The sequence below is a fragment of the Rhinolophus hipposideros genome (genome assembly GCF_964194185.1).
Source record: "Rhinolophus hipposideros genome assembly, chromosome: 3".
In the NCBI taxonomy this organism is placed as follows: domain Eukaryota; kingdom Metazoa; phylum Chordata; class Mammalia; order Chiroptera; family Rhinolophidae; genus Rhinolophus; species Rhinolophus hipposideros.
The window spans coordinates 32,262,958-32,289,546 of record NC_138049.1 but is presented as its reverse complement, the minus strand read 5'-3'; the positions used below and the strand labels follow the sequence as shown (position 1 = coordinate 32,289,546).

General features: G+C 34.5%; 1 protein-coding gene across 20 annotated transcripts in view; it reads right to left on the bottom strand.

Annotated features, from left to right (window-relative positions):
- PTPRK (protein tyrosine phosphatase receptor type K) overlaps positions 1-26,589 on the bottom strand; it is a 511,921-nt gene that overhangs the window by 66,189 nt on the left and 419,143 nt on the right. For all 20 annotated transcript variants that reach the window (XM_081044250.1, XM_081044264.1, XM_081044263.1 and 17 more), the window contains exons 12-13: positions 25,085-25,358; positions 22,458-22,494 (exon numbers count right to left, since the gene is read on the bottom strand). In XM_081044250.1, the coding sequence (XP_080900376.1) occupies positions 22,458-22,494; positions 25,085-25,358 (311 nt within the window). The remainder of the gene's footprint in view (positions 1-22,457; positions 22,495-25,084; positions 25,359-26,589) is intronic.

Sequence of the window (26,589 nt, the reverse complement as noted above, 5' to 3'; positions counted from 1 at the left end):
AATATATATGTACTTATAATATATAAAATTTTAAAATCTAATGCACTGGATAAATTATTATCATGTTACATCTAAAGCCTATGATCCACTTATAGATAGCAACTAGAAATTGACATGGAACATAAGTTGAAAGAGCAGTGATAAATTATCAATAGTTCTCCAAAAGTTTATGGTCCATGAAATTTCATTTACACATATGCCTTTTTATTATATAATTAAAATCATATCATATCAAGCTTGGATTTTTATAAGATTGCTCTTCTAAATATTTTAGAATGACTTTACAGGTTTGTTTTCCTGTTGTAACAATAGTGAAAAGATCAGAGGTTTTTTGTAATCTGTAAAAACATTTCACAGATCAGAGAGGCAGCAGGAAAAATTTGAGATAGGAAAGACTGCTGTGTAATCTGGGGCAAGTTACTCTGCTTTTTGGAAGCCCAGTTTTCTGAACTTTATAATGGGATACATAATTCTTGCTCGCTAGGAGTGTTTTGAATATTGTTGAATATATACTTAAAAAACCTGGAAGTGCTTGGCACATAGCAGGAACTTAATATCCAGTTAATATTAATTTTAACTTATTTTTAGGAAGGAAAATTTTAATGGTATGCAACACATTAAATACTTTGGCAGGATCACATAATTTTGAAAATAGTATAAGCATTCTTTTTGTATACTGTGTCTCATGAAAATCTTTTTTTTAGTTTTGAAAATGGAACAGGAAAGGATTCAGTAATAGACGAGGAGGTTCTTATTCATCTTAAATTAGTGACTGACCCAACACTCTAATCAGTTTCTTATTTCATTCATTCACTTTGTATTCGTCAATTCATTTAATAAATATTTTAAGAGCACCTGCTGTAATAACTGCTGAGGGTAGATTTAAGTCCGACCCAAGCCCTGTACTGATGGAGCCTGCAGACTAGAAAGGGAGACAAGAAATTAAACAAAAAATTGCAATTGAGTTTCGTGCCACAAAAGAAAAAGACAATTTATTCCTTTTCCAGACTTGACTTTTATATTTCACAGTGACCAGAGAACTTCTGGATTTTTGCTAGACCTCCCACTTACGTTGTGATTTACAACAATCACTTGTGTAGCCCCATTAATGTACACAGCTAACACACGCTTTCACTAGCAAGAAAATACCCATCACCATGTGATGACTGAAGTATTTTCACTTATCCATCATTTATTGGAATAGTAAATAAATAATATCTTTAATATCATGCTTCCCACTAGGTGGCTAGTAAATAGGAAATTATAGCCTGGCTGCTTATTAGCTCATTCATTGAAAACCTATGCGTGTTGAGAAATAATGTAAGTCAGATGGCGTAGTTAGCACATGAAGATGAATAAGACAGCAACCTGCCTTCAAAGAGTTCAAAAAGTCCTTCAGAAACTTGCATGCCTAAAAGTCAAAGTAACCTTTACGTTTTTTTTCACAACTTCCTCTGTTGAATGAAAGATTATTTAACAGCTTCATAAATGCCAAGTTCTTTTAATATATTATTTCAATTAACTTTCACAAGCACCTATAAGGCTTGTGAGGCAGGTATTTGTATCTTCTTTTATAGTTGAGGATGAGGGCACAGAGGACATCGCTTCTTTCCTAGTCTACCTACTTCTTTCTTAATCTACTTTGCATCGTTTTCTTTACTAAAGTGTCTGGCTCCCAGTCCCACTCATCTCTACCCAACTGTAGCTTTCAGGTGTTGTTTTATGAAAACCAAACTATGATCCCACTACTGCGCTGTTTAATAGCCCACAAAACGTTAAGGAAAATGCAAATGGAACTGCACATTAAATACACCATTTATAACAGTATTTAGCCACTTAAACACACATAATAATGTGGGAAGAAAAAAAAAAGCTCATGATATAATAGTAACTACAAATAATTAGAATTGCTGCAATTACGTAAAATATTTATGTAAACATTTTATAAGAGGAAGAAAAATGGTAATAGTTGTTTTAGGATATTGTTTCAAAATGAAATGTTACCATATTGTTTTAACAATTTTTAAAGCAGAGGAGAAAAATGAAAATCTAAATCACTATTCTTAGCTGGCCCTTACTCTCAAGATAAAGTTCAGTCCTAAGTCTTACAGTCTTTACATAACCCTACATCAACATACCTGTTAGCCTAATTTCTCACCCATTTTTCCCCTGAACATTCCATTAACATATTCTCCCCTGAACATTCCATTAACTTTCATGTCTACGTACCTATGCTCATTCTGTTCCTTATGTCTCTGGTCCTTTCTACCAGATGATCGTAAGTGTTATTTTGTATGGAATTTTGTTTTATGCCTGGGTACACTGTATCACAATTATTAGCTCCTCCATCAGTTTCTCTCTACTATTCCTAACTCCTTTAGAACATGAGCTACGTCATATTCATTTTTATTTTCTCAGTGTGGCAGAGAGTAGGTATGCAACAAAATTATGTTAATTAGATATTATTGTACACTTCCATAAGAGAACATTTTTGGTTGATTCCAATTTTAGCTTAAGATGTTAAAATGGATTCCACTTTGAAATTATCATAATTCCGCTCCTCAATTCTGCCAATTTCCTAAGTCTCCAGCGAGCTAAGATTTCAAACTCAAAGTAAGGTTAGAATTGTGCTGAACTGCTAGTCACTTCAATTATCCGTATTTCACTGTGTGGACATGGCTGACTAAAGGTCAAATTTCTTACTCTGTGCACTTTTTAACATATTTGAGATCATCACATTCTGGATATGCAGGAGACTGAGGGTGAATGATTACAGACAACAAACAGTATCTATGCTTTCCAATATATCACTGCCTTAGGTTAGGTTCCCTAGAAGCAGAGCCTGAGACAAGGATTCAAATGCACATGATTTACTAAGAACATGCTCTCAGGGACCGAGGAGCAAGGGAAGCAGAAGAGGAGGTAGAAAGGAGCTAAGTAAGAGTGTGGTTTCAGCGGGTGTGTAACTTTAGACTGATCCTGTAGGGGAACCACTGGAGCATGAATTGCCCCAGAGATGACCTCACCTTGAAATGAAGAAGCTGGCTTTTTGTACCCTCATGTCAATTAGTTAGTCATTGGCTATAAGCTGGTATGTTTGGGAGGTGGGTGCATAAGGCTTTGGGCAAAGCAAATGCTTTTCAGCTGCAAGTGATTCTAAAGAGAAGAGGAGAGTAGTGAGCCATTAGCAGCTGGCATTCACAGAAACTAGAAAATGGGTCCATACGCTCAGTAAAAGGGCACTCACTGGTCAGAACACCAAAACTGACTAGAGTTACACAAAAGCACACCCTCCAATGACAGCATTATTGGCTTTTAAAAAGAATATAAAGCTAAATAAATAAATTGTGTGTGTGTGTGTGTGTGTGTGTGTGTGTAATATATATGCAACAAGAAAGACATTTGGAAAGATATACATCAGAAGACTTCTAACTTAGCCAGCAGTTGTTCATATTTATCTGGCTATCTTGACATTATCTGTAGAAGGTCCTTAAGACCTGATTCTTCTATTAGGTGACTGTGTCATGTGAGACATGTAAATTGCTTCCATGGACTATTTTAATCTTATCAAAGTCTTCATATATGTGAGTCAAACTGAAAAAATAAGTTTTTTTCATTTCCACAGAAGAAATCCTACGTGGCTGATCAGCTAGCAGCTGGATTATTCTCTTAAAAGCCCCTCATTCTCTGCACAAAGCATGTGCACATCGAGTTTGCTTTTTCATTTCCCTAAGTCGGAAATCAAGTTCAAAGAGAATTTCAAGCTGACATGAAAAGAATTCTCCTCAAAAGTCAAACGTGTCATTTGCTATAGGCTATACTAAACTTTTCACATGGAACGTGGCACAAAATCGGAACATTGCACAGTTGAGACACAGCATTCATTTTCCCACCCAACAAATATTTATTAGACACTTACTAGATCCAAAGAAATACACTAAAACATATGGCAAATAAAAGGAAACTTCAAGTGTGGAAGAGATGTCAGTCAAACTTTCAATAGCAAGGGTATTTTTTTTTTAATATTTAAAAATCCTTGTAGAAGCCCAAGATAAGAAATCAATGAAGAGCAGGCACAGTAGCTGAAGGGGAGATAAGGAACCAAAGCCTTGAATGTTCTGACTTTATCTGGCCCCACATCCTTGAAAAACACTCATTTAACTGAATTTACAGTTTAGTCAGTCTAGTCAAGGACCAGTGATTTGGTTAAGACCACACAGTGAGTTTGTAGGACCCAGGCCATCTGATTCCAAGTTTGGTACATTTTCTTTCACACCACAGCTAAAGATATGGTTCTTGCCCTCTAAAACTTCACACCTTGTTTGGAAAGAAAATAAGTTCACAAAATAATACAAGTGTGTGACATTAATGCTATATAAATGCTGCAGAGTAAATGCTGGACATTTAAAAGAGGAGATGTGTATTTGAACCCCCCAAATCATTCTAAGAAATTGATAATGTAATTTCAACATCTGTAAAATTTCTGAATGTTCTACAGAAGAATAGACTACAGCAATTACTTTTTTTTGGGGGGGGTGGGGGTTGGTTGGTGGGCACTTGTGACAGCTAATGAGAAAACGCCAAGTAACCAAGACTTCAATTCTGTTTTTAAAAATTATCTATGCTCTTGTCCCAATAACTCACCACCCATATGTTTCTGAAATAAAATTGAATTTGGCCTTCTTTTCTCTTTCAAAAATCTTTTCCTTTATCTTTTAATTTGTAGATATTGAACTAAGTTAAGAAAGCTTAAACACTAAAATTTAAAATGACAAAGGGAAAGAGATGTATCATTTCCTACTTTCTTTCCCTATAAGAAAAGTACCTCACCTATCTAGTGAGTTGTATAAATCAACGTCTTCAATTTCATGCCCGTCTTTTGCTGCACCCTCACCCAGTGCCAGGGCGGGTCAGGTACGACAAGCTACGAAGCCATACTTGTCTCAGGCTACAACAGGCCACAGCCTCGTAGCAGTCACGAGAGTGAGGACTTCCTGTGGAAGGCAGCTGTTCTTTAACAGGTCAAGTGTTTCTGGTTTATTGTGCATGCTCTGATCACAAAATCCTGTCTGATTTTGACTTTTGACCTGTTCTGAATTTCCAGCTTCTGCATACAGCAGACTACAGCGGTTCCTTTGGCTGCTGCCTTTCATATTCAGACGACATTTAAACTCTGGCTCCAGACTTCATCCTCTCTTCCAAGTCCATGTTGGTTGGTTCCTGCCCCACCCTACCCTCTGCTTCTGGGCTCTGTGCTGTGTTATTCAGCCTCCTGTGGTTTTCCTGCTTCTGGCTTCTGGCTCTGTGACAGGGCAGGCTGGTTCCCACAAGCTTAGCCACTCACCTAATTCAGATCAGTAACAAGGAGATTCACTGTTTTGTTAAAGGTTTGTAAAGGCCACAGCTCTAATAGCTTCATAAAGTTAAACTTCTAAGAGAGTGATTTTAAGCTCTAATTATAATCCAAGAAATTTTCTACCAACTATATCAGTCATTAGTTATAATGTCTTACTTGTCTATAAACTGATTGTAACTAGGTATAAAAAAATCAAATAACCATCAAATATGAACTGCTAATTAAATTATCAGGGTGAAAACATTCACCGCTTTAAGAAGATGAATAAATGCAATAATTCCGCTTTCTAAGGGCTGGAAAGTTCTATGAGCTCTACATTATTTTCATATTGTAAATCCATCCCCTGAAGAGAGGAGTTGCTAGGATCTGTCGCAGATGTAGGTCTGCTTACTGAAGAAATATCAGCTGCAGGGAGGTTCTCCATGTGAAGAGCAAAAACATACTCAGGACAGTACTGCCTGGACCTGATGCTCAATTATTTATTCACTTGGATGACACATATTTTTCAACAGATGAACAAAGGTGTACTGTACACCAATGTGATCTAAGCTATGTGATCTTCTCAGGGAGAAAGCAGCTGAGTTTTAAATGTCTGAACAACTGAAGGTAATGTTGATGAAGATACTACGGGACTTTCGAGAGATGGAGGGAGAGGCAGATGTGACGAATGTAGGAAAAGAATGAACAACACATTTTTCAGCATTTCTAAACTGTTTCCAGTTGTTCACATTCCCCGAGGAATATCTTAGAAAAGCACTACTGATTTTAGTATATAAGGGTAGCACTTGGGGCCTGGCACAGATGCCAGAGCTATTCTCTTAATTTAAAAGTGGATTTTGTGGGGGAATGTCTGAAGATACTAAGGTATACTGGATAAATTGTGGTAGAAAGTAGCAATTGTTGAAGTCAGATTTAGAGCATAAAACCCCAGCTGACAAATCTCTTTCCAATGAGTTTAGGACTATATTGAAACATCATGAGATCCTAGCTATCTTCACAATTATCATCTTGCCAGATTTCTGAGGATTTTGGAACAGCACAGGTCTGCTGTGATTGCATTAGGATAAATTTTTGTTTTATTTTACTGACACACAGATTTAGAAGTTAAATAAAATGGTGGTTTTATATGGAATGAAAGATTTTGTAGTATAAGATAAAATTGATCATTGTTAAGGTCAATTTCACAAGTCAGGGATAATTTTGTATACAGTATCGGTTCTGATTAGGCTCCTATGAATGCCAATGAGGATGTGAACCCCTCTGGTACCACACATCTTCACATAAAAAGAAATATTGCCTTACACTTAGGACCGGCTCCTCCAATGCAGACAGACTAGTCCTCCAATACAAGCTACGCCCTCCCTGGTCAATAGCTTTATAGGCAGGGAAATTAAACATCTTTAAAATTATGTAATCCATACTGTTTTTTATACAAAGGATACGGCACCTTAAAAAAATCAACAGAAAGAAAAATATGCACAGCTAAAGCAATTAAAGTCTAAATGTGCTTCATTATGGAGAAAGGCTGGTAAAGCAGCACGACCAACTTGCTCTTAATGTTTTCAGAAACAATCCAAGAATATGATATAAAAACTATAACATGGACTTAATACGATGATTGATTTTTGATCGGTAGCATTTCCACCCTCAAAATGTTTAGTATAATCTTTTTTCCTTTGGTAAAGAAAGGAATCTTTAAAATCTTCATTGAAGAAATGTATTTGCTTGTTAAAATCTTACATTTGCGTGTTTAACCAATGTATTCAGTCACACATTCATTCACTCATGTAGTCAGTATGAAATTATTAAATACCCAGAGCATTGTAAAGCAAATAAGTTTGGTGAAGAGACGGATACAAAAGAACACAAATAAGAGTTCTGAGTTTTGTGAAACCTGTAGTCCACACAGATTTAAAAATAGGTCATCAAAAATGTTTTAACATCTTTAAATGTTAACAGTTTCAACATTTAAAACTGTTGAGATTTTATATTTGACAATTCCTCTTTGGAGAATGTAATAGTTGTGTTACATGTTATTTTTGTTTTGTTTTTAACTGGAAGAAAAAGGATAGGAAATCAGAAGTAAATGAGCAAAACTTGATGACTGAGACATGAACTGGAGTTATATCAAATATTTAAATCCTTAACAAATTCTTGTATCTTCTTTAAATAACATGTTTAAATCAAAGTGGTATACAGTGAAAATTTTGTTGACGGAGCAATATCTAAAGCAATATTGTGTTTCATAATGATGTGAGAAAGATATTTTAGGAAAGAGAAAGATATAAGTGAGACATGGAGATTTTGAGACTACTTATTTAATGTTGTTTGTGTTGGTTAAAGAAAATTCAGAGTTGTAATATTCTGCTTCTTAAAATACTGTCCTCCCAAAGGCCATTACCTATTAATTTTTTGTTATGAACATTACCAAAGAAATACTTCAGTGATTGGTTTCTGCCAATATCATCTGGACACATGATGGCAAGATGGCATGATACAATATAAGGAATTTATATTTTCACTTTATAATCTGCCACTTGAAAATATACTCACTAAAATACATTATGCCCAAGTGTGACATGTCTGGGTTCTATTTTTGGGACTAGAGTTCTGGAGGCATCTAGAAAATGCGTAGAAACATTTTGGTTGCCCAATAACTAGAATTAAGACTATAATACTTAGGGGTGAGGGGAGAGGCAGGGCACTCCATATGAATAGTTGTTGCATTCTTTGATTCTCTATATGGCAGGAAACATCAGAGTAGTATTTTTGTCTTCTAGTGTGGTTATGTCCAATCATTTAAGTAATGACGTACATTTTATTTGAAATATTTCTTTAGCTCTTTTTGACATTAAGGTTAGGAACTTTATTGATTGCTTTAAAAATTATGTTTGTTGATACAATGAATAAATTTTGTTTCTTTAGAATGGAGGCCTTACAAAATAGTTATGTTTGGGGACTAGTAGGGTTGGGGAACTTCTGTTCCATAAACATGACTCAGTATATGGGCAAAGAGAGGCACAGGAAACCAAGGGCTGTGGGGGAATGAGTTCCACAAAACCACTGAGTTTCAACAGACCTATATTCTGTGGTGGCTACATCATGTTCCTGGGAGCAGCTACATCTGGGAGATCTTAGGAGACAAACAATCTGAAGGATAACCAAATTATATGATGGCTGCTAACAACATAATTACATAGAGAACACTAAATGTATAAGTAAGAAATGATTACCAAAAGATTTACGAAGTGATAGTAATTAGCCATAAACAAAAGAGAGAAGAAACTTTATCAATGGAAAATGACAAGAAATAGAAAACGTAGAATGGTAACTAGGATGTGAGTGCCTAAAGGTCAGCAAACATAGTGTATTCATCTTTGTAACCCGGAAGACTGTACTTACTACCAGTATGACAAGTACTTAACAAAATAAGATATTGAAATAAATATGGGAAATAAAGAATTAACAAAATGGTTATATATATCATGCTTCCCTGAAAATAAGACCTAGCTGGACCATCACCTCTAATGCATCTTTTGGAGCAAAAAATAATATAAGACCTGGTTTTATTTTAATATAATATAATATAATATAATATAATATAATATAATATAATATAATATAATATAATACTGGGTATAATATAATACTGGGTCTTATATTAATTTTTGCTCCAAAAGACGCATTAGAGCTGATGGTCCAGCTGGTCTTATTTTCAGGGAAACACGGTACATATATTTATATACGGTACATATATTTATATATGGTACATATATATACATACATGTATATATATGTATATGTATATATGCATATACGTATACATATATACATATATACATATACATACATATAATATCGACAATTATAAAGGATCCTGGATAAGGACTACCAATTATCCTGATTTTTTTTTTTTTTTAAAGTAAATGACCATAGACACAGAACATTTTGATGGTTGCCAATGCAGAGGGCTTGGAGAGATGGGTGAAAAAGGGGAAGGGATTGAGATATATAAATTACCAATTTTAAAAACAATCATAGGAATGGAAAGTACAGCATAGGGAATATAGTCAATAATACTGTAATAAATATGTATGATGTCAGATGGGTATTAGACTAATTGGGGTGATCACTTCATCACTTCAAGGTATATAAATGTCTAATCATTATAGTGTACACCTAATACTAGCATTATATTGTATGCCAACGACAATTGAAAAATAAATATTGTTAAAAAAACAGAAAGTAAGAGACCTGATTTCTTTAAGGCTCCTTCCTAACTCACTCTTTCAGTTGTATTTGAAAGTGAGTCTTGTTCAGTGCTACCACCAACCCACCTTTTTATTTTGGACTAATCAGATTTTTCTGCCTCCGTGTAGTAAGTAGTCATGTATATGTGATCACTACACCTCGGTCTCCATCACTGATACATCCTCTTTGGGAGAAACAAGAGACATCATATACTAAGTCATCCCAGATACAGACTGAATTAGTTTACATCTCAGGGGACATTTGAAACTGGAGTCTCCTATCCTGAGGTGCTTTACTTCCTGCAGAAAAGTTAATTTAGGTAATTTTCCATTATCCTGCATGTGAGCATCTGTTCTTGTGAATGAATGTATCCAAATAAAAGCACGATGCAAATGTGGTGCAAATCAGTCCTCTGAGAGAGTTCCTCAATTGAGGGTCCAGAGATCTCAGAGCCTCCTGGAACACTGGCCTATCAAGGTTTAAGAATGTGTATCTTAAAACGATATTTAACAGGTCAAGTTTAGATTTTATTACTCCTATGACACTAAATTTTAGTAAGTCTAGCATAATTACGATTTTACTACATATTTATTTCAATGAAGTCTTTATTTAGAAAAAGAAAAATGGAGAGAAGGCAGTCAAGTTTAAGGTAACAGCAAAAATCATTTTAGCAATATTTTGGTAAATAAATATCATAATAGATTAGGGAGATGAGCACATCACTGGTTTTTTGGTCAATTCTAAAACTGAATTCCTCTGAAACTAGAAAAGAAGTAAGCCATAGTTTAGAAACATGAAATATCTTCTATTTTTCTCTGCTATATTTTACTTTAGATGACTGTATATGTCATAGGGAAATTTGACTTTCTTCTTTAAGGGTTGTAAAACAATTATTATACTGAGAGGAAAACTGAAATCTTGCTTCACAAAATTTCCATGTCTTTTTAACACTGATTCCCAAAACAGTATGTTCTTTATTAATAAACAGGATATATAGTTAAGACATTTCACAGAAATGTTTCACAGACAGCATTATACTGAACACTGAAAAAGACATCTATGAAAACATCTGGTAAACAGAAGTCAAACTGAATTTAACTGGTGATGTGCATATTTTTCTTACTTTTTTCAACTTGGTTATATATCTTAGAAGAGATGTAACTTTTTTTGTTTTCAGGAGAGATTTGAAATACTAGTGTACTTTATGTACAAGTATGCTCCTATAATTCATTTTGCCATTCTGAAAAGCATTGTGTGAATTTTTCAAATGGCTTCTTTAAACTGATTTTTTTTTAAAGGTTCTCTTACAGTGAGTTTAAAAACTCTCCACATTCGCCTCTGCCAACTGGCTTATCTAATGAACCCCAACTTACTCCTGTGGCTACTCATGCTTTCTTCTACTATGATTAATTTTTGACACATTTTGTTTTTAAGAATAAAAAGCGCAGATTTCACAACTTCTAGGAATGCTGCCCTGTTCAATGTGAGAATGTCTGAAGAATTTTGAAATCAGAGGCTGTTGGTGATTAATAAAAGTATATCATAAACCAAAACGATTTAGAACTGATTGCAGCTCAGAAAATGTGATACAACCACTATGTTCTTAAAGATACAGTAGTACCTCGGTTTTCAAACATTTCTGTTGATGAACGTTTAGGTGTATGAATGCTGGAAACCGGAAGTAAATGCTTTGGTTTTCAAACACGACTCAGAAGTCGAATATGTCACCAGCTTCCCCTGAGTGCAAGATCCTGAGGCATAGCTGTCGGCTGTTTTCGAATGTTCCAGAGCTCGTGAATTACGTTCGAAAACCGAGGTACCACTGTATTTCAAAGCAAACTAAAGTATTTTTAAGCTTTCCATAAGAGGCAGCCTTCGATGAAAGAGGTTGAGTGCTTGTTAATTTATTTTTCATCAACTTGAAACAAAATGCACCACATAAATTAAACATGTTCATGTGATCATCTCTTTGTTCTTTATAGACAGTTTTAAAACAAAATCAATGGTATCATTATGTAAATCATTTAAGAGTAAAACATAGGTGTTAACCATGTTTGCCCATTAGATAAGCAAAATCTTAAAAGACTGGTATCAATTAGTAGTGATAAGAGTATGGAGAAACAAGCATTCTAATATACTATTTGAAATGTAAATTTGTACAACTCTTTTTGAGTATAATTTGGCTGTAATTCTTTTAAAATACATCCATATCATATGACTTAGAAATATTGCTTTTAGGAACTTATTCTATAAAAGACAATATAAAGATTTTAGCCAAGGATGTTTATTCCATTATTCCATTAATTGCAAGACATATGAACAATCTAAGTGCCCATAAATAGAAGAATTAAACATACATTCACACAATGGGGTGGGATATCTTGAACATACGTCCAAGATATTTTAAGTTAAAAAAATGTAGGCTTCAGGCCACTATTTTAGGATGATAGTAATTTTTAAAAAATCTGTGTATTTTTCTGTCTATAGAAATATAAATATGCCTCCACAATTGCAAAATAACTCTGGAAAGAGATCCTCATCAAGTTGGGTAAATATATAAAATTTTGTATTTCAACACATTAGATCAGTGATTTGTTTTATATAATCTGATCCGAAAAGCCTACATAGTTTTCAGATACAAGTATATTTGTTTAGTGGAGGTTATTAGCAAATCCTAAATTATAGCAAATACATAACAAAGACTTTAACTATCCCACTAGAATGAAAAGGGAAGCATATTCTACTTTCAAGAACAAATCTTGGCAGAGTTGCGGAATGACCATGCAGAGTTGCGGAATGTAATTCAAGACAGAGGTGGCCACTGACTATTTTTACCACAAATCGGCTCTGCATGGTAACTGCATACAGGTGTCATACCCTCCATTCTACAACTGGCTTCCTTGGAGCTCAGTATCTAGCTGAGTGTCTGGCAGAGAGTAAACAAGCAGACAATAAACACATTCTGAATGGAACAGCAGACTTCTGATGTTTAGCTGCTGGTAGAATAGTTAGTTGTAGGGAATTAAGCAATTCACAAAGATGAATTTGAGAGATGACTGTTGTTCACCCTGATGATGTGAAATTTATGTTTTTAAAAAACCAGACACTAACAACACTGAGACAGGATGTAGTAGGAAAACCTTGAGAAAAGCCCAGATTACAGGAGGTGATACCTTAGCTATATGCTTTTAGACCACTAATTTTCTTTCTATCTTGTCTCTCTACAAATTTTTTTTATTTGCTCTAGTCTTTAGTGTACTGTTAGACCACCAAGAATGAATCACATTCACGACAGCTGTCACTCCTAGTAGTGGAACTTGCCCGAAAAACAGTAACTGGCCAAAACAAAGCAAACTTTATAAAGGAGTCAGACCTGAGATGAAGGTTATCAGGGTGAGCAGAGGAAAGTCTCACTATAATAGTACAGTGGAACCCTACCTCTAAAGAATAGCCCAGTTGGATTTTCATCTGGGAAATAACAGCAGCAAACAGACTAAGGATTGGTTTCCTCAAAGTCAAAGGGTGGGATTTTAAGAGGATCAGGTGCAAAATTAGGTTTTATTTGTAAATAACAGCAGCAGCCAGCAACTAAAACATTGTCTTACTGAATTTACAATATGGAAGACACACCTGTACACACAAACATCTATAAGGAAGAGTAGCATTGTTTTAAAAGGACAATTTGTATATTTATTTAAGGATCAGTGATAGCAAATTGTGAACTTCTTTCTGCTATTACCAGGGATATATAGGGATATATAAGATGCCACAAGGATCACTTTATCACCTCCACTATCATATTTACAAACATGAATTTCTGCATTGCCTTAAACAATGAAGTGGAAATAGTAATTACTTTACCAGTAAATTCTGCAGGAGCTCTTGAAAGAGTAAAAAAATGTAAGAAGTGAACAAGATTCCAAATTTTGAAGCTAGGTTGTGATCCATGTCAAGAGCAGGATGTGACAAATCTAGAACTATTTAGATGTTTGGGTGATAGCATTCACCTTTTGTCTTTAAAATAAAAACACACTAAACTATACATGTGCTCAGTTATGTGGCATTTTTTTATATCTCATTTTCACAAAATCCCAGAAATTTTTATTTTAAAAAGAAATAGAATTTTTCCAACATTTTTATAAATATAATAGGGAATTCATAATTTACTTGAGAAAACTGATCATAAAAACACTAATCTAAAAGTTTTAAAGGCAAAACAAATAAAAAAAATATGTCATTTATTATCTTTCCTTCTATCAGTAGTGGTCACAGCTCATTCAAGAAAGATCCAATTAACTTTTTACTCTAATGACAGTGATTAAATCGGAGAGATAATTTTTAAAGTAATCCACATGTCATTAAAAACTGAATAGAATGCATAATTTCAGACACTAGATGGATAGGGGATAAAGAATACTTGGTCTATTATGGAGTGATAATCATAAACCAATGTTCTATAACACTCTGCAAATGTGTTTCAATGAGGCCAAACTGGATTTTAATCTTTTATCCCTACAATAGGATAAATATAGAAAAAAGAGAGGCAGAGCACATGATACTGTAATATTGAAATAAAACAAATGTAATCTTGTGATGTGAGGATTCAGTCTAAAAACCTGTTTTTAATTGAGAACAACAAAAGTACTTTAAGTTTTCTGTAATTTAGCATTTGCTTTCTTCAAAATTAAAGGATTAAAACAGGGAAACCTGTCCTGCTAGTATATAAAAACAATAATAATATTAGTATCAACAAATAGCATACATATATACCCATGTGTGTATGTACGTATCTACATATATACTTGTGGGTGTGTATGAGTTTGGGAAAGCTGCACCTGCTTAGAAACACTGCTTAGAAAACTCCTCACCCTCATATCCAAGTTCATCATTTACAGTTTGCTTTCCATATAACTGTGGGACACAACTCAGCTAATTTTCTGCCACGTAACAAAAACCCCTTTCCTTCAGTTTCCAATAAACTGTTCCTCATTTTCTTCTGAGCCCTTGCTAGTAGAGACTTTAACATTCATATTTCTACTAATAGTCCGTTAAAGGCAATTTAGGCTTTCTGTGTCATGCTCCTAATAATTCTTTGAAACTTCAGCCCACTGTCCAATTCCGCAGGCCCTTCCATATTTTTAGGTATTGGTTACAGCAGGACCCTACTTCCAGGTGCCAAAATCTCTATTTGTTAATTTTTATACTATAACAAATTAGCACACATTAGTGGATTAAAACAACATAAATTTATTATCTTGCAGTTCTAGAGGTCAGAAGTCCTAACTGAATCTTTTGTGACTACAATTAAGATGTTTGCAGGCTTGTGTTCTTTCTGGAGGCTCAAAAAGGGAAAATCATTTCTTTGTCCTTCCAAGCTTCCTTGGGACCACCTGCATTCCTTGGCTCACGGCCCCTGTGTCTTTCTGCAAAGCACATCATCACTCCAATCTTTGCTCTGTCCTCACATCTGTTCTCTGACTCCCACTTGCCATTTATAAGGCCTGTTATTATTATACTGAAACCACCTGTATATCCCAAGGATAATGGTCCCATCTCAAGATCTTTAGCAGATCTGCCATGTCTCTTTTGCCATGTAAAGTAACATATTTACAGAGTCTAAGAATTAGAACATGGTCATCTTGGAGGAAGGGGAGATGATTCACCTACAGCAGAGCTCTGTTTCATTACATATTTAATATAATATGATTCCCTAGAAATGTTAACAGGCTCAGTTTTGATTGACAGTGTAAAAAAGTGATTTTGGGGAGAGAGAATCCTATCAGCAAAAGTTCTGCCATTGTTGCTCTACAAGATAATGTTATTTCTGACCCTTGCTCCTAAATGTCTATGAAAAGTTATATAAGTAGTGGAGTTATTCATTCTCATTCATCTCTTAAGGCGTTATTCCTATAAATAAAGGCAATAATTTAGACTTGATATTATTTGATATTATCTGAATTAACTCTAAATTATAAAATTCTCCCTGATATCATTATATGATACACTAACCACCAAATAAGAATTTTAGGATTCGTCTTCAATCACATTAGAGAAATGATTACTATGTGGACTTCTGATAATCATATTATCTCTGTTGACATGAAGATGGGGATTAAACATATATTAGTGTTTAAATTGGTGATTCCAGACAGGCAGTATGGAATAAGTGCGGTATATTACAAAAAGTACAGGGAACTGCTTTCTGGTTCTATACTTTCAACAGTCTATATTACTTTGGAAAAATCAGATCATCAATGAATATCAGCTTTTTCATCCATAAAACGCAAAGGTACTAAATTTTTAGCATAAAATCATGTTATAAAAGAAATACTAAATAAAATATAAATATTTTATTAATATAAGTTTATAAGTTCAAATTTGCTTATTACCAATATAATTTCAATTACTTATAAAGTCAATCCATGAAAACATAAGAGCTGTTAAGCTGTAGATTTGAAAATCAAGGGTTATGAGTGGTAGCTGCAGTATTTAGGAACCTATTTATTTGAATACTCTTTTGGCTAAACATTATCAATACATACAATCTCAAATGACAGTATCAATTTAGGAGCTCACTTTGCAATTTCTTGATATACTTAAAAACAGAGGTAGAAGGAGAAGTTTTATTTTTATATATTTTCAGAAATAAACAATGGAAAACTTAAGGGAAGCTATTGAATATTCTGCTTATAACAGATTTATGGATGTAACCTTTGTTTTAAATTTTTAAAAATAAATTATTACAAAAGTAAATGCTCAACCTTCAAGTGTCTGCAAATAAACTAATGATATCATTGTAATACATTGTAATAGCATTGTAATATCATTGCTAAAAAATAAAAATAAAATAAATATAAGAATAATAAATAAATTTCAATTGACTTCCTAAAACAGAGTTTGGAATTCATCACTTGCCAGAAATTTCCAATCAGTAGATTTGCCGTTTTTGAAAACTCCCCATTACATTAGTAGAATACTTATATGGTACACACACTTACATTACTCACAAAATTTTTATTGTATTTTTTTCTAGCCTTTAATTTTTCTCAGGTCTTTATACGTGTCATGAATTGGACCATAAGCTTCTCAGTGTCAAGGGCTCCTATGTGTCATTTGCTCCATCTACTTATAGTAATGTTAATACTCTCTCAACAGGATCTGTGAGGACAGGACATTCTGGACATCACTCATTCACAGGGTCACCAGGAGTCAGCTGACTTGGTGACAAATAACATACACAAATACTCTCTACTCAGGCCATTGAAAAGAAGAATAATTCTGGACAGCGATAACAGTCTTCCATCCATTTTTTCCATTCTAAAGAGGTTGACTTCATTTATATTAAATATCAGTTATGGAAAACAAAGATAAACACATTGTCACCCTTACCCTTATAAACCTTATACTCCATTCAGACAGCTCTTGATCCTAAGAAATTTCTGAATAATAAATAATTTATACAGTCATTAGCCTTTGAATCCACTGTAGAAGTGTTATGTTTTTATTCTATTCTGGTTTTTCAAAAGCAAAGAAATATTTTAGTTTTGCAAACAGGTTTGCAAAAAGAATTGACCAGCTGTTAAATTTTTAGTATAACATAGTATAATAGAGAAATAATTTTCTCCATATTAAAAAAAAAATTACAGTGATGAAGGCCTTTGACAGAGCACCATGAAATACTGGTGCTTAAAAGAGGCTAGTTCTAAGACATGAACCATTGATTTAAGCGTTATTAAAATTGTACTTGTTCTCGGCTTGGTTTCATGTAGGTATACTTTCATTATCCTCTGTTCAAGAAAAATGAAACCCCAAATTCAATACATTTTTGAAAACTAGGACACAGATCCCACAGGCAGAAAGAATGAGGAACACTAGTTCCCTTGCAAGGGAAAGGAGTGCGAGTACCAGCAAGAGCACTTCAACATTTAGAGAAAAAACCGTCAAGTTTACTCCCTGATGACAATTTTTCAGAAGGATGGCAGCTTCCTCAAAGCTGATTTCATCCTTGGGACCAAGAAAAGCCACACTTCTGTCCAGAATTTCTTATGGCCAGAGTAAACTGTCACAGTTGACCCTAATTTCCATCAACTTAAAAAAATTGTATAAAAAAAAAAAATCTGAAAATTTCTTTCTGATGCCTTACTATTTCCTTCAACATGTAGCTGGCAAACCATAAAGAATCTAGTACAATTTAGGAAACTAAGATTGGGATTTTAGATTCTGAAACCCATTTAAATATATTTTTTACTTGAGACCTCAACCCTACTTTCAAACCAACATCCACTGCAATTGAAAATCCCTAAGGAATAAAGAACAAGAGTGCAATTTAACAACCGAAATTCTTGAGTTGTAAAGTTCAAGTTCATCTGTGGTAAATATAGTGGGAATTAATTCAAATAGCTTCTACACACATGGTACAACCAAATGGAGCTTCCATGGTTTTACTGTAACTTCTTGATGGAATAAGTGTTCTTCTTCTTCTCCCATTTGTTATTTTTGAATGTCTGATCACCTAAAAAGACACTTAGCATTCTGACACTCAGAGTAAAAAGGCACCAATGAAAGATTTGATAAAAGCAACATGAGACAAAAGTAAGATTAACAGAAAATGCTAAACAAACTAACACAAAACAAACAAAAACAAACTAAAAAACCCTACTCATTTTCCAGTATTTAGGGAATAGACAGTAAAAAAGGGAAGAAAGAAGAAAAAATAAATAAAACATTACCAGTGTTTGTATGTTTTATCATATAGTCTAGATACAATATTCCATGCAAACCTACTCGTCTGTGATAAGTTCGTTTTTCTTAATATTGGAATACAGGTTTAAAATGCCTGCTAGCACTGAAGTCAAGATAGAAGGGTTGGGAAGGACCTATATCATTGTTTAATGTGATATTCTGAATTAATAATGATCTGATTAGGCCATTCCCTATAAAATAATTCTTCAGCTTTACAGACATCTTTCACAATCACATATCAACTTTGGGTTTATTAAAACAATAAAAAACTTAAATAAATGGGTGAATGCAGATATGCATGCCTTAGGGTTTGGAATTTCCTTCGTTCCATGGCTTCCAGGGAAACTATCTAGCTTCCTCCTTTCCAGGTCTCTTGGAGCCCAGTGCGGATAAATCCCACCAGAGTTCCTATGCCAATGCAGCAAATATGTTCTTGGTATTCTAAACTGACAACTAACAGATTACCTATTTCAAAAATGTGATTGGTGATGCTTAGCTTACGTGGATTTTAAATGCTTTCTTGCAATCATTCAGGGAAATAACTGGTCCTTTACACCTCATATTGGAACCAAACCATTACCGTTTTTTAAATTTTTATTCCTACAGTGGGGGAATCTATCATTAGTTCAGATGTCATCTGTAGGTAACACATTACCCACTAGTAGTAGTGTTCATAATAAGGAAGGACATTTATTTTATCAATCGCAAATATTTGTAGTTAAGGAGTCCCAGTAATGGGTAGCTCAGTTCAGAGTTTGTCCAGCTTCAAGTTGGCTCTTTGTTTCCTGTGACTTTCTCCTCTATATAGACCATTTGACTCTCAACCTCTAAATTTCATTCTTACCAAACAATGCCCAAGATAAGAAGGATGGGTTGGGGATTGTCCTTGCCATCTATCTTTATTTTATAAATTAGGAAGAAACACATTTCTTAGAAGACGTGACAGAAAAGCTGACCAAAACTGGATTACATGCATTTCACCACACCGGGCATTGACGCTGGGGCATGGGAATTGTCTGGATCGGTGGTTCTCAAAGTGTGGTCACCAGAGTAGCAGCAACAGTAACAGCCATAAATGTGTTAGAAATGCACGTGGTTGGACCCCTCCCTAGGCCTACTGACTTAGAAACTCTGGGGTTGAGGTCCAACATGACAGGTTGTAACAAGCCCTCCGGTGATTCGGACTCAAGCTAGAGTTTGAGAATGGCTAACTAAGATCAGTCAGATTCATTCCCTGGGTCTGAGCCCACCTTCTCTGAGCAGCGAAGGATACATTCTCCTCAAGGCCTCTGCATGGATTCCCTTTGCCTGGAATGTTCCTCACCACATGGGTTACTGCCTCATTTCCTTTACCTTACCAGTGAGGACTTCTCTGATAACTATAAATAAAACAGTAAAGCCTTAGTCACATGCCCCGGAATTCCCCATCCTCCTTTACTATTTTATTTCTCTCTAAATAATTTATCAACATCAGACTACCACATATCTATTTGTGTCTGGTATGATGCACTCAAATGGAATTTAAGTTCCATAGAAACAAGGGTTTTGTTCAATGCATTCACTGTTCTATCCCCTATTCAATGTTCTACCAGAACATTGTCTGGTATATAATAGACATTAAATAAATACTTGCTATATGAATGATGAAAATACTGATATCCAAATGAAACTGGAAGAAGTTAAGGAATGGCTAATGGGTAGACAGACAAGAGTCTGCTGAGGTAAACTATTTTCAATTGGAGTTTTGGAATAAAATCCATTTATGATGGATTAAAATCCATTTATGATGGGAACTTAAGTGTTTGTCATAATTGAGAATATAGACATATTTCATTCACTTAAAAAAGTCTCTCTCTCATTTTAAATGCTATGTTCAAATAAATTTCCATACATTAAACATTTTTCTGTTCTATCAAATTCTATAGCTTTTATCAATGGATGCCACATTTTCTTTTTAATGAACAGATTTGAACAACATAGAAATCTTCTTTAAAATTAAATTTGAAGTAAATAGTTTTCTTCCAAAAAATCCAGAAATTTATATAAGGGGGAAATTGGACACACCAAATAGTTTCAATATGTAAGCTACTTATATAAACAGATGGTAATACTTTCAACTTCTCATACTATTGATTTTGTTTCTTACTCTTATTCTAGGGAGCTATCCAATATCTTGATTTCTTATGAATGCCCACTTTATGTTAAGGATAATTTTATATAAATGAGTACATGGTTTCATAAATATTTATGCCTATATATTTATAAAATTTTAAATGACATGCTAAATATTATTGAACAAGATAAATAAAATATCAATTGAAATTCACCTCTTGTTAGTTTAATATGGATAAAGCATGATTTTCAGTAAAGTAGTTATGAAAATCCTTGGAGTAATTTTATCATTGAAATAATTTTTTCAAGAAGAAAATAAAGTTATCACAGTATACATTAGTTATGACACTATGGCATACAACAGAAGGCTTTTAGCTACTTATTTATAAATAATTGTGTGTACCAATTGAGAGGACTGTTATAAATTATATGTAAAATGATTTATAGCAAACCAATATCAAATAGCCTACATAAAGCATGCAACTTTCACAGTGCTCCCACTTCACTACACAAGTGACTTTCCAGTGTTGCCCCCTTTTTCCTTCCTTCCTTCCTTCCTTCCTTCCTTCCTTCCTTCCTTCCTTCCTTCCTTCCTTCCTTCCTTCCTTCCTTCTCTCCTCCCTCCATCCCTCCCTCACTCCCTCCCTCCTTCCCTCCTTTCTTTCCTCCCTCCCTCTTTCTCTCTCTAATTAGTTTCAGGTGTACAAAACAACGTGATACCGTGTTTCCCTGAAAATAAGACCTAGCCAGACATAGGTATAATGAGTCTTTTGAAGCAAAAAGTAATATAAGACCGGGTACATATATTATATTATATTATATTATATTATATTATATTATATTATATTATATATTATATTACATTATATTACATTATATCACATTACATTACATTACATTATATTGTATTATATTATATTATATTATAGACTTGGTCTTATATTAACTTTTGCTCCAAAAGACACATTAGAGCTGATGGTCTGGCTAGGTATTATTTACCGGGAAACAGGGTAGCTAGGCATTTACACACCTCACAAAGTGATAAACACACCCGCACCCCGACATCTTACATAGCTATTACCATGCCATTAACTACATTCCCTATGGTGTACTTTACATCCCATGACTATATATATAGTCTGCATGCAGACAGCTTTTCTCTTATTTCATGTTAGAACATACCAAGTAGTTCTCTCTTCCTTGTTGAAACAATTAATGTCTTAAATAAAGGATTATAAACAGTGAATGCTGGAGACTCTCCCACTCTGAGCTCTAAATACTCATTCAAAGATGAAAATATTTTCTCCTAAAGAAACTAGACAACAAAGCTATAATATGAAATATAAGAAAGAATTACCCTGGCCATTAGCTATCACGGATCTAATAATCTAATGGCATCAGATGGATTAAATAATAATAATAATAATATATAAAATATATGTGTATATATATATATATATATATACACACACACATACATATATTTTTTAGTAAAGCATCTTCAATGAAACCGTACTACTGATGATGATATGCACCAATCTCTACACCTATGCTCTTACCTACAGACTAGCTCGATTCTATTCATCTTTGGTTGTCTACCATAGGAAGTAACAGAGGTTTTTAGACAAGCAACTTGTTATTTTGAGCTGATATAGTTGAGCTTTTCTCAATATGTTGGTTGATCAATGGCGCAAGACGTTTCAACTTCTCATACTCAATGGCAGAAATAGCCCTTCTAAGGTTTTCTAAATCCTTCCTATTCTCATAACAAGATTCCTCCGGTCAAGTACTGTAGGATCGAAAGTAGCACCCCATTATGTGTTAAAGACACCCAAGTGAGTCAGAGGACTTGGCTGCCAGTTTAACTGTGCCCTATTACAAATACTCTGTAATAGAAGTGACACGTGTAATTAGCCCTGAAGCAGGAAACAAAGCTGTTTCATTTTAGCAAGCGGGCAAATTGAATTTGAAAAAAAATAAAAAGCAAACCTCTTACCTTTTGTAGCAATTCGTACACACTGGGTTTTAGTTTCCTGAAGTAAAAATGAAAGAAAATAGTCAGTGTATACGTAATGTTTCCTATTTCATAAACTATATTATGAAGCTCAATGGGGGTTATAAAATACGCTTATAAATAATAAAATTGCAGTATTAAGGAAAGTTTTAATGTTTTTATATGTATCCTGAGGTTTTTTTGTCTAAAATAAGAACTTTAAAAATTTTTCAGTATTTTTCTAAAGATTTAGATTCTGTTTTCACATTGTAATGAAACAGGCTATCATGTAGAACAAGAAGTATGGCATTCTATTTGCATTTATTGTACTTTTTAAACAATCAGAAAGAAAAATGTATTTGCAAAGCTAATACGAATCAGATCCAAATATAAAGTTGTTTTTCACCTCATAGCTGTATACTCAGACCAAAGCTGGGTATTACATACACTTACTTGGAGTCTAGCATGACTAAAGAGCTAAATGGCAGTAGTTAGAAAGACCATAAAAAATTACATTACGGTTGCAATGTAATTTATCTGTTCTTTTTTTCTTTTTAATTCAGCACTTAGGGGTTAAATCTTTCTTGGTGTGATTTTTTTCTTCTCTTGCTAGACAGAGGGGTTCAAGGAAATAGAAATAGAAAAAGATACAAATTATTTCAGATTCTTTTTTTAAATCTTTTGTGTCTTTTTTTTGTCTTTTTTTTTTTTTAACGTTGTGGGGTAGCCCTCCAAGGTGGAATGCACTTGTAGGCCCTCACTTCAGGACTTAACTCATTCAGTTTATATCTTTGAATATACAAGAGGTTGGGAAGGATGTTAAAGCCAGTGAACAAAACAAACAGACTATTTGTTTTTAAGATGTATTTATAACTCCATCTTGAGTAGTTCTATAAATCGATAAACCAAGAGTTTATACTTTTCTCTTAAGCATTTATTATTTTTAAATTAAATAAAATAAAGCACTGAGGAGGAATGAGTAATTAAAAATGGAAGCATGTACTTCTATTACTTAATTGTGACCCGAAGCCTCCATACTAAACTACAAGAGATTATTTCACTCTCCGGCAAAGGCCCAAAGGGATTTTGATTTCCTCAAAGCAATTGCTGTTTATCAGGATTACCAGCCTCTGCTGGTAGGAGCCATGTCACTTTTAAAACTCTTTGCCAGGATAACTATGAAATATATTATTGCTACTTTGTGCTTTGATTATACCACATGTAGATACATTAACAATTAGAAGACAAAATTCATAACAAAGCTTTTAAAGAGTGCCAGAGAAGATCCTTTATACCCTGAATGGAAAATTAACTTCTATCATCATCTCGTTTTTGAGCAGCCCAGTTTTACCAGTAGTACATAATGATGTGTAACTAGGAAGTGGGCAGCAAAATTGCCTCTAAAGATTCCCTCTCATGAAGAAATAAACTAGAAGATAAGAAAAGCATTTTCAACCATGAGCAGCCTCTGGTTTTGGGGTACATATTCGAAGATGCTGTGGCATTTTTCTCTGCCATATACTATAAGCTAACCATATAGGGTAAGCAGAAAGATAGCGCTTTCTATTCAACAGCAACCAGTCAACATCCAAAATTCTCATGCTCCCTGAAGAAATGTAAATGGATTGACATGTCTTCCACTTAAACTATTCCAAGATATAAACTGACTGTTGCAATTGGATATCACATATTTCACATCATCTCTCAAGTACCCACCTCAGGGACTCAATTACCCAAACCCAGCAATTTTCTATATAGCCACAAGTACACAAAATGGTCATTCTTCTACTGGATTTTAAATTTTAAACATTTTCTATTCTTAACATTTTTTTTTCTGTCTTTATCTGAAAAAAAAAAACAAAAACTAAAGTTTAGGGAAAAAAAGTCTTTCAAAGAGAACAGCATGAAGCATGAAAGACCAGGTTATTTCCCGTATATGGAACCACTGGTAGTTTCTAAGTTCCTGTTGTGTTTTCCTCTTCAATATTCATTTGGGATCAGCGGCAGTGCTCAAAAACAACTGTGTCCAAAATGGGAAAAGGAGGAGCAACCAGAGCAACGGAAAACAGGCTTCTCTAATGGCGCGGCATCCAGCCAGCTCCAGGCAGCCTTCTGTTTAGGTTCTGTCAGATATACCACGGGTGTCCTATTACTTTGTAATCAGAGAACTGTTGCTTGTTATTTACTGTTTGGCTTGTACCTCCTGAAAAGTTTATCAGCGTTTATTAACCTGCTGTGGAACACACTTTCTGTTTATCCTGCAGTAAATTTAATCTTCTGAAGTGTACCAGCACTGGGCAAAGACAGAACAATGCCCGATATTTACTAGGGCTGGAGTCCCAGCAGCAGCACACCCACCTTTCCAAATCACTTTATTTGCAATTGCTCATGTGGGCTTTCCTAAAGAAGGTGTAAGTAGAAGCAGTTACTAGGAAATAGGAAATCTGTGCAAGGTCATGTATGGAGGAGCCTCAGCCCAAAACTGTGCATAGAGTTGGGAATAGAAACAACACCCCATTTACACCGTTCTTTTTATTTGTTTTCATGACACAGGCTACTGAGTGTTTATAAAATTTTGATTGCAGCTTTCCCTCAGGGTAGTGAGAAAGCATATTGTGGAGGAAGCTTACCTTCTCCACACTGCTCATTGCTTGGAAATAGATGTTGTATCCTTTGCGTGGAGCCAAAGGCGGGTTCCAAAAGCCCTGATATGTCCGATTGTCACCCACTGTGAATGGGGCTGGTTCAGGAAGATTCCCAGGGGGTAGCTCTGCTGCGAAATAGTAGGGTGCACCGCCACTCATGGCATTTTGGTATGTGACAGGAACTTGGTAGCATTCCATTGCTCCAGCTTCTCGCTTGGTGCGGTGTGGGTGCAACTCCTCCACAACAATCTGATAAGCACTTTTTGGAAAGAGAAAATACAGCACAAATTTAGAGATTTTAGATACTGAGCTTTGTCAGCAAAGTATTTAATAGTAACATGCAACACTTAAAAATCTTTAAAGTCAGTCTTAACCCACTACATTCTTGTTTTCAGCTATTTTTCAATAAAATCGAATTTCCCATGGATTCTAACCCCAATGTAATTACTAAGGGACTCAAAAAATGTTTTAAAAAACAAAACAAAACATAGAACTCTACACATTTTTAAATGTTGAGAAATGAGGCATTCTAATAAGGAACCTGATATTAATCAGAGACATGTGATAGATTAAGTTCTTTGTCTGATACTTTTAAATGTTTAAAGTTAACATTTTCCTTTTACATGATCTTATGGAAGGCTCAGCTCCAAGGCCCAACAGAATGGCTGCCTCAGGGCGGAGCTCAAAGCACCAGTTTGCAGTTGTCATCATGTTAGAGACAGAATGTGCTGACAGGCTTCTCCACCTCTTGACCTTGCCACGGCATCAACATTGGCTCACAGCTATGCAGATCTAAAGCACAAGTGACATGCTGCAATATGGGCACAGATGGACAGAAATCTGTCCTCGCCACTGAAATAGACTGACTCCTTATTCTAGAGCCGTTAATAATAAAACGTTACAAATTGTAGAGACAGATGGCAATTGGCCTGTTAAAGCTCAAACCTAAACCTTACAATACCTTTTTAAAAAGTCTTAAACTTTCCTACAATAGCTATTATTTTAAGAGGAAAGGAAATTAAAGAAATGCAACTTTAAAGATCTGCCTACTCACTTATAAAATTTCTGTATCAGTTTCTGAAACTCATATATTAATAACATTCTTTCTTTGTAGGGCATTCTTTGGGCAAACATTTTTAGGATATGCATACCTAAGAAATGTGATGTTATTGATAGGTTTTTTTTATATATTATTGATGAATTTAAAAGAATTAAGTATCAAATTTACTGAAAATTATTAGGAAATGCATTGCGGTCACATATATACTCTTAAATAAGCTGTGTGTAGAGATGCACTTTTGACTCTTGAGTCTCCAGGCAAACATGCACATTGTATATATTGAATACAGTCTCTAGTCAATGGATTTCCAGTAGGAATAGAATATTTTCTTTAATGAACTTCCATAAAAAGAAAGAGAAATCCACACGCGCACACCCACAGAGAAAGAGAGAGAGAGAGAGAGAGAGAGACAGAGAGTGAGAGAGAGAGA